The following is an 8,751-nucleotide window of genomic DNA, read 5'->3' on the forward strand; positions in this document are numbered from 1 at the left end:
ATTTTTTTCTACTTAGGTGCCTGCCAGTGATGAAATAATGTGGAGGAAACCTTGGGTCTTCCGCGACCACGAATAGCGGAAAAGTCGCAGTATGATCTATAATTGTGTTGATGTTACGTTCAAAGGCCTTCAGTTTACAAGAACAAGAACAACAATTTGCATGAATACGAACATTTACAATTACACGAATCATTTGCGCAAAAACAAAACCAAAAAAAAAAAAAAAATCGGCAGACCCTCGTTTATGTAAAAAAAGAGAGAAAAACATCAAAAATCATTATATGTACACAGACATTTACATTTAGAAATTGTAGCAAACACGAAAGATAATGGGTAAGGGTAGATTTCTCGGAATCACAGAGTACCACAAACACGGCCTCAGAGCCTCAAATTTGCAGAGTAAGCCCACAACAAAAAGAAACTGTAACGGATAAATATTACAGACGGGTTGCTTCAAAAATCCGATAGAGGGGTGGGGTGGGGGTAACGGGTACGGAGTAGAAAGGGAGAGAGGATAGAAGAGGAAAGTAGAACAAGGATGAATATACAATGGGAATGCTACGTTCCTTAATCACAGTTACACTACAACGTTAACCACAGTAGCGCAGACACGCATGTACAAAAGACACGCACACACACACACACACACACACACAAACACACACACACAACTAACTAGCATAGATATACAGACAAGTAAGAAATAACAACACCGTAGGGCACCGCCCAAGACACATGAGCACACAAACGCACACATATAAGCAGGAAAAACAACAATCGGGCACCGCCTTAGGATTTGGGCAGCCGAAATTAAGGTGGGCACTATAACTTACATGAACTCATAGTAAAGGGAGAGGGATGCCAAAGCAAGAGAGCGCAACTGCAAGGCGAAAGTATGTGGGCGATAGGGGAAGTTAACGAACAATTGTTGTTTGAAATTTTTTAATGTTTTTCATATCCAGGATTCCTTAATTTCAGCAGGTATTTTATTCCAAATATTAATGCTGAAGTACTAATTTATACTAGGTCTTGTAAGCAAATTGTAAGAATTACAAGAGCGTAGATCATACAAAGTTTTATTTGAGGAACTCCATATTTCAGTCATATAGCGTAATTTACAACTTTATTTTCTAGGGTAAGTTCTATATTTTTCAAAATTCACTATACCATGTCGCTGTCACAATTCGCGAAATATCCAAAGTCAGTTGTCTGGTTCAGTTCTTAAAACCACACTTCCCTTTAGAATTCCTGTTGCTTTATAAAGGAGTCGAATAATTTGTAGCTAGTTAGTTTAAGTCCTTCTTGCCGATTCCTTCAATTTCGAATCGTAAGTTGAATGATTTAGTGAACTGCAATGAAGAAAAATATATTGCTGTCAAAGTTATTCCAACAGTTAGATTTTTATAAAAAAAGGAAATGTTAACATTGATGTTTCACAATTCAACTCTATAAAACTGAAAATCGAATCGTCAAGTAATTTGATATTAACTACTACTTTATATTTAATGAGGCAAAATTGCAATGCTATTCTGAATTTGTCATTTTTTTTGACAAATAATAGTTTCTGTCAGGAGTACATGACTTAACAACTACCTTAATGGTTGAACACTTCCGGTTTTTTTTTTCTAGAGGGGCTAAGTGTCCAATCGTATTGTATTACACTTGTCCTTTCAGAATGATTTACATGGCATTTTTGTGGTGGGAAAAAGTAAGACACTTAGTTTTGGTGAGTTTACTTATACCGATGTATGCAAGTGTTACATTTTAAAAGCTTTTCAGATATCTATGAAACTGTTAGTAATTCTTACTTGGAAATCCAAACACTTGCACCTCGCAAAGATGTAGAACTTTTTTTTGTCCTCTAAGTGTCACTTGAACGTATCTTGCTTGTTTACCCTCAGGGAAACTGAACGTATGAATATCGTCAATCTGACCTGGCACAGTGCCTACAACATTCATAGACTCCAGTGTCATCCCCATACTCAACATCAAGTCACTAGCCCGACGACCTGTAAAACATTTAAACTCAAAACGTGTACAAAAATTTAGTTCTTTATGAGTTCTTGCTCTACTCACATGGAAATAATAGGTATATAGTCGTCAACTTGACCTGGCAGAGTGCCAACAATGTCCATAAACTTGTTTGTCTTCCCAACGGTCCGTCTCAAATGATCTGACATCCTGCTTTTCAAACGTGATACAAAGCATACATACATTGTTATGAATTAACAGTTTGAAGCTTTCATAAAAGGTAATAAACTCAATTTCCTTAGGTTCACATTATATAGTAGTTTCGTTATGATCTTTTCCTAACATTTAAGGTTTTAACAAATCTACCTATGTTGAAAGGACTATCCAAGACCTATCATAAAACAGCTAGAAATATACTTGTTTGAGCATTAGTTTTGGACCTTGTTTTTATTTTCTTTTTGAAGTCGGTTATCCACAGTTGTCCATAAACTTTTATTATTACTTTTTCATGAAAAGGCTATTTCGGTAAAACGCATATTTATCCCATAGAATGGTTAATTCTATTCCATTCTGGCCTGTTGTCATGGATGAAATATAGCAATTTCAAAACACACCCGACATATATTACACTAATGATATCAACTACTAAAAGTGTTAAGACATCTTGATTCGTCAAAAATGCAACAATAAAAACCAAAAAGTAAAAAAAAAAGGAAAAATAGAAAACGCCGCCAACAAGCCGGTCTTGATGTCCTTGTATATGATAATATTAGAAACTTCGAAAATAATCTTCTGATATGAATCTGTAAGCCTATCAAACTTCGAGGAAATGTGTCATGTATGATTCACTACCATAAATGGAACTTTTCTGTGATGTTAAACTCTAGAGGTGAGCGATCTAGAACCATCATGGCATTCTTGTTTGAACTGATGGCGTCTAACATGTGCGTTATGAGAAATTCCGGTTTCATGTGTAAAAAGTTAGGTTTCTCTTAAAATATTTTTACCATTAACGTGTATACTTTTATAAATTTTCCAATAAACATTTAGTCATAAGATTGTATACTTTAATAAATTTTACCATTAACGTTTAGTCATCACAATGTATTCTTTTATAAATTTTACCAAGAACGTTTAGGCATAACAATGTTATCTTTATAAATTTTACCATTAACGTTTAGTCATAAGACTGTATACTTTTATGCATTTCTATGGGAGACTGAATAAAAGTACCCACCTTTGATTCCGAGTCTGTAACGGAACGTAAGAAAGGTTAGTAGAACCACAGATTTGGAATTACTAAATATATGTTTCTTATAAATATTTGTAAATATATAATCAACAGAATAAACCAAAGGGAGCTAACTTACTGCATTTGCCTTCCTCGCAACTATCAATGCGATTGAATAATTTTACATTGACAATATAATGTATAGCTTCAAGATCCACTCGCCACCATGGGTTTGCTTCATTCTTGGTATGAAAGCAAGATCCTTCCTCGAAATATTGGTTAGTATTGCCATCTACGCCTTGTGTTCCATTGTAACCATTGTTTACGCTTGACATGGCAGTTTGTTTCTCTAGTGCAAGATTTGTCTCTTCAACTTAAGTTAAAAGCAAAATGTCTATGAGAGATTTCTATTCTACATTATTAGCTCTATTGCTTTCTAGTATCGAGACGTTACAGAAGCTGATCGCCATATCTTTAAAAAATTATTATTACGCAAACGTGATATTTCTTTGAATTTCATATTACTTCATCGAATTTCATCGCCTTTGCACATTACGTCGCCTTTTTACATTTCATCGCCTTTTCGGTTTTCATCGCCTTTTTTACATTTCTTCAACGGCCGAATTTTAATTTATGTAAATTATCTCTCGGTTGCAGATGATATGTTCTAACATTGTTGTCATCGATAGTTTTGTCGTAGTAGATAAAGCTATTTGTGTTTGCGTTAAACGTTGAAGGATTTTTGATTGACACTGTTTGTTTCTCGCTGATTTTATCAAAGTTTAAATTCAGGTGAATTACTTTGTTACACTTTCACACACAGTTTGGTGCATACGGTACCCGCTGTTCTATGCTCTGGCTGTATTTAACATACTAGATAATAGCCTATCCCTTTTAGATAAAATCAACAAGTTCTACGGATTGTAGCTTACATCAGGTTCTGTTGCTGGCTCGCCTCAGCGAGATGTTAACAAATTGGATTTACTACAAAAGTACTAAAACTCTGAATATTTCCGTAAACAGAAAGTGCGTGGTTTTCACACATTTGTTACAAATACGGGTAAAAATATCACATATCAGAAATGTACGGTGCCCCTAAAGTGACATGTTACGCACTTTTTTTCCACTTAGGTAATATGAGACTTTTTTTTATTTCGTTTAAACGAAATAACTAATTCGTTTAAACGAAATAACATTTCGTAAAAACGAAATGATTTCGTTTAAACGAATTAGTTATTTCGTTTAAACGAATTAGTTATTTCGTTTAAAATAGTTATTTCGTTTAAACGAAATAAAAAAAGTCTCACATTACCTAAGTGGAAAAAAGTGCGTAACATGTCACTTTAGGGGAACCGTAGAAATGTGACATATACGTTCGACTTTTTTCACCATTTCGTACAAACGTTTTTGTTTTCAGAGCTCGCTTATATCATACGGTTTATGGTTTACTTTTTACTTCTAGTACATTTTAGTGGCCACATTTTCAAGCTGTCCCTGCTAGCTTAAAATGTATATGTAATGCATGCATGACTAAGCGATTTTGTTCCGCCAAATATTATTATTGTCCAGATCGAACCGCTTTTGCTAGAGTAAAAGTCCCTGAATTAGCAGTGGTTCGACCCCTGCTAAAATGGATTCGGGCATGTAGAAGTTTGAGAAAAAAACAAAACCTGCATGTGTTAGAATGGAATATAAACATAATTTAAAGTTCTGAAATAACCGTAAAACATTTGTAAATAACAATTATTTTGTCCTTCAAGTCAGGACAATACTAAATTGTTTCACTACAGTTTTTATTTGGATGTTGAACAGTAGAACTTAAGATGCATTTTTTAGGTTAACAGTAGTATACTTTATATGCAATGATATACTGTATATTCTGACTGTATATTCTGACGAACTAGGCCTTTTGAATGAAATAAGACAAAAATGTGATTTTACTTCTCTATCTATATTTCGTAACAAGATCCTCGTTCGGGAAGTAGGGGAAAACCAAATAATTACTTCACGAACAGTAAATGTCCCTTTCTGGTATATATTAGTAACAAGATCCCCGTTCGGGAAGTAGGGGAAAACCTAATAATTATTTCACGAACGGGAAGTTTCCCTTTTTGGTATATATTTAGTAACAATATCCCCGTTCGAGAAGTAGGGAAAAAACAAATAATTATTTCGCGAACGGGAAGTTTCCCTTCCTGGTATATATATTTAGTAACAAGATCCCCGTTTGGGAAGTATGGAAAAACCCTTATAAATATTTCACGAACGGGATGTTTCCCTTTCTGTTACTGTCAACAACACATTCACCCATGTTAAGTGATATCGTGATTTATTTTCAGTGAATATATGGTTGGCAGATAATTGCCACCATCATGGTTCGTACTTTTTGTGCATTTGTTGACAATCACACTCCATTTTCCGTTAGGCTGACAAACGGCATATTCAGATTCTTTTGGTACCTCATATCCGAAATCACATTTATACTGTATGCGATCACCAACACGGTTCATGTTTCCTAGAATCTTACCATTTGATGGTGGTTCATTGTACATGCATTCTGAAGAAAGAGAGACAAAAATCACATTTATATTGTTTGCGGTCACCAACATCGTTCATGTTTCCTATAATCTTACTACTTAATGGTGGTTCATTGTACATGCATTCTGAAGAACGAGAGACATAAATCATATGTATATTGTATGCGGTCACCAACACGGTCCATGTTTCCTACAATTTTACCATTTAATAAATGGTGGTTCATTGTACTTGCTTTCTGAAGAAAACGAGACAAAATTCACATTTATATTTATGCTGTCACCAACACCGGTCATGTTTTCTACAATTTTACCATTCAAAGGTGGTTCATTGAACATGCATTCTGAAGAAAAAAATACAAAAATCACATTTATACTGAATGCTGTCACTAACATCGTTCAAGATTTCTTCCATACAGTCTTACTATTTGACGTTGGCTTATTGTACATGCATTCCGAATAAGAAGTGAAAATAAATAGCATTTATATTGTATGCGGTCACCAACACGTTTCATGTTTACTACAATCCTATCATTTAATGGTGGTTCATTGTGCATGCATTCTGAATAAAAAGAGAAAATAGATAACATTTATATTTATGTTGTCACCAACATCGTTCATGTTTCCTACAGTCCTATCATTTAATGGTGGTTCATTGTACATGCATTCTGAATAAAAAGAGAAATCAAATCACATTTATATTTATGCTGTCACCAACACCGTTCATGTTTCCTATAATCTTACCTCCTAATGATGGTTCATTGTACATGCATTCTGCAGAAAAAAGAAAAATAATCACTTCCTTCCCACGAGAACCTGTATAAATCGACATCGATAAGCACCAAGTGAAGATGTCGATGAAAACAGGTTGTCGGGTGAAACAAGTTATCAGTTATCGATATCAATTAAGTATTTGTTTCATTATCGTTCGATAGTCTTTACTGCATAAATTATCTGTGAAGGTCGGAAACCTTTATGCTATCTATTTTAGCATTTTGCATTTTCCAAAAAAAAAAAAAATAAATAACTTGTTGGACGAGTTTGCAAATAAAAGACAATTTCCTCTGACTTGAAAACATGTGTATCACTCACCTATGTTTAACATATGTTTTCAAAGTGTACGTTGAGATCAAGAGACAATTGAAAAACAGAACACAATTTTAATTTCAGTATCTTAATACATGTACAGTTTAAACATTTCATAAAAGCCGCATTTCTTTCACAGCTTGTCTCAAAGTCAGAAGTAAAAGATTAATGTTGGTTGTGAAAGACTTGCAATGTTGTGAAGGTTCAAAGGAAGGCATCACAATCTTACATCAAAAAAGAAAGACATATAAATAAGTATATGTTTATTAACCAGAAATTTAGAGTGTTCAGAGGTTGAAAAAGTAAACTATACCTGTGTATTTATTACACGTTTGTTCACTAGAGTCAGATGTCTTGTCTTCGGTACAGTCGTCACCAGGTCTCTGAGAAAAGAAAGAAAAAGACACATTCTCCAAAACGTTATACTTGCAAGATGCGTCCTTAAGTTCAGTACATGTATATAAATCTAGTATAATAATGATGATGATGGTGATAATAATAATAATAATAATAATAATAATAATATAATGTATGTATTAGAGTTATCAAAGTATTCATTTTCGATTTAAATGTTGTTTTTCCAAATATTTCAATACGAGTCAAATTTTTGATTCGTTATTTTGATTAATTAGTTCCTTTTTATTTTTGTTTTCATAAGCATACATTTTTCGTATTAGACAGTTTGTGCTTTGAAATTCAGTCTGTTAAAATGCATTTATGTTTGTTTATATTATTCTTATACATGTACCCTAAAATACCAACAAGTTACCTCTATACTTTCAATATCTGATGCCTTGACCTCTACGCAACTTTCCTTACTTCTGTCTCCTTCGTTTTCTTCCGACGAATAAAGATAGCAAGCGTTGTACCGTCTTTTATAATTAAGAGCTCTGCAATTCGGACGCATACCGCATTCTTTTACACATTCCGGAAGTGCAATTACTGGCAATATGCCAATTATATCCTTTTCACCACGACACGATTGTTTGAATCTAAAGTTATAGCTCAATTTGACACCATCTTTGCTTGTATAAGTAAATGCAAAAATTTTCTGACAAAGTAGCGTTAACACCAAAATCCAGAAAATGTTCATGTCTTTAATCATACGCACCTGGCTTGAACAAGAAATAAAGGTTTGAAAATTAAAAAAAAGGAAAGTAACGATATTTTCGAACAAAATTTCGAAATGATCAATTTTTCTATTAATTCAACATTTTTATAAAGATTCAAGAACACTTCTCAACTGTTTGCACCATTGAATTGCCATAAGTTGATTTAATAACGTATCCGTATAAAAGCTTCACCGTTCTTATATGATTATAACGGGAAACTGTGATTAAGTACAATTTTTTCATTAGATATAATTATAAACTCAGAAATGCAACACATCTCATTTATACTGCAGCAATGATTTCATTTTAGAATTTCGCAGCAAATGTTAACGAATGTTGAGTATGGATGTCACTGCTCTGTTTTTTTTTTTTAATTTGCACAAATATCGTATTCAATTTTATTGTGCATTTTATTCACGCATTGAGCCATTGTCATATAACTATTTTGCCTTATATTAATACTGTATATGCGTCCGTGCGTTAAAATCAGAAATACTTCTAAATCAATAAGTGTTTCATGTCGAATATTTACTATCAAACATTAATTGTCAAATTATAAATTCAGATTGATGGTTGCTTATTTTGATATTTGGTATAAACAGGAGTATCGAGCCGAAGGACAAACTCATGGGCCAATACTAAATATTTTATTACTTTAATAAAACTAATTTCTCATTGACTAGAACTGACTTACAACAATTTGTATTAACCCATGAATTCGTCTGAGGGTTAGCTAAAGCTTAACTACTTTGAAAGTCACTGACTTTCGGGCATTACTGATACATTGTAAACAAGTCACTGACTTGTGCTGTTTTCT

At 33.4% G+C, this 8,751-nt stretch overlaps 1 protein-coding gene across 1 annotated transcript; it reads right to left on the reverse strand.

Moving 5' to 3' along the window:
- Window positions 1-1,075: 1,075 nt before the first annotated feature.
- Window positions 1,076-8,176, reverse strand: LOC123543092 (uncharacterized). The gene is made up of 6 exons (XM_053531813.1): window positions 7,592-8,176; window positions 7,136-7,205; window positions 5,586-5,759; window positions 3,342-3,575; window positions 1,809-2,009; window positions 1,076-1,349 (listed from the first exon to the last, which is right to left on the reverse strand). Exons 1-6 carry the CDS (start codon window positions 7,925-7,927, stop codon window positions 1,342-1,344), a joined length of 1,023 nt encoding a protein of 340 aa, XP_053387788.1. The 5' UTR covers window positions 7,928-8,176; the 3' UTR covers window positions 1,076-1,341.
- Window positions 8,177-8,751: the final 575 nt, after the last annotated feature.

The sequence above is a fragment of the Mercenaria mercenaria genome, chromosome 19 (assembly GCF_021730395.1).
Source record: "Mercenaria mercenaria strain notata chromosome 19, MADL_Memer_1, whole genome shotgun sequence".
In the NCBI taxonomy this organism is placed as follows: Eukaryota; Metazoa; Mollusca; class Bivalvia; order Venerida; family Veneridae; genus Mercenaria; species Mercenaria mercenaria.

What these genes read in the sequence shown, in the direction of transcription:
- LOC123543092 (XM_053531813.1), bottom strand. Translation starts at nt 7,927, where the DNA reads ATGATTAAAGACATGAACATTTTCTGGATTTTGGTGTTAACGCTACTT. An exon ending in CAGATATTGAAAGTATAGAG is followed by an intron (nt 7,206 to 7,591) that starts GTAACTTGTTGG and finishes TTCTTTTCTCAG; the next exon opens with AGACCTGGTGACGACTGTAC. An exon ending in TGTCAACAAATGCACAAAAA is followed by an intron (nt 3,576 to 5,585) that starts GTACGAACCATG and finishes TTTTAACTTAAG; the next exon opens with TTGAAGAGACAAATCTTGCA.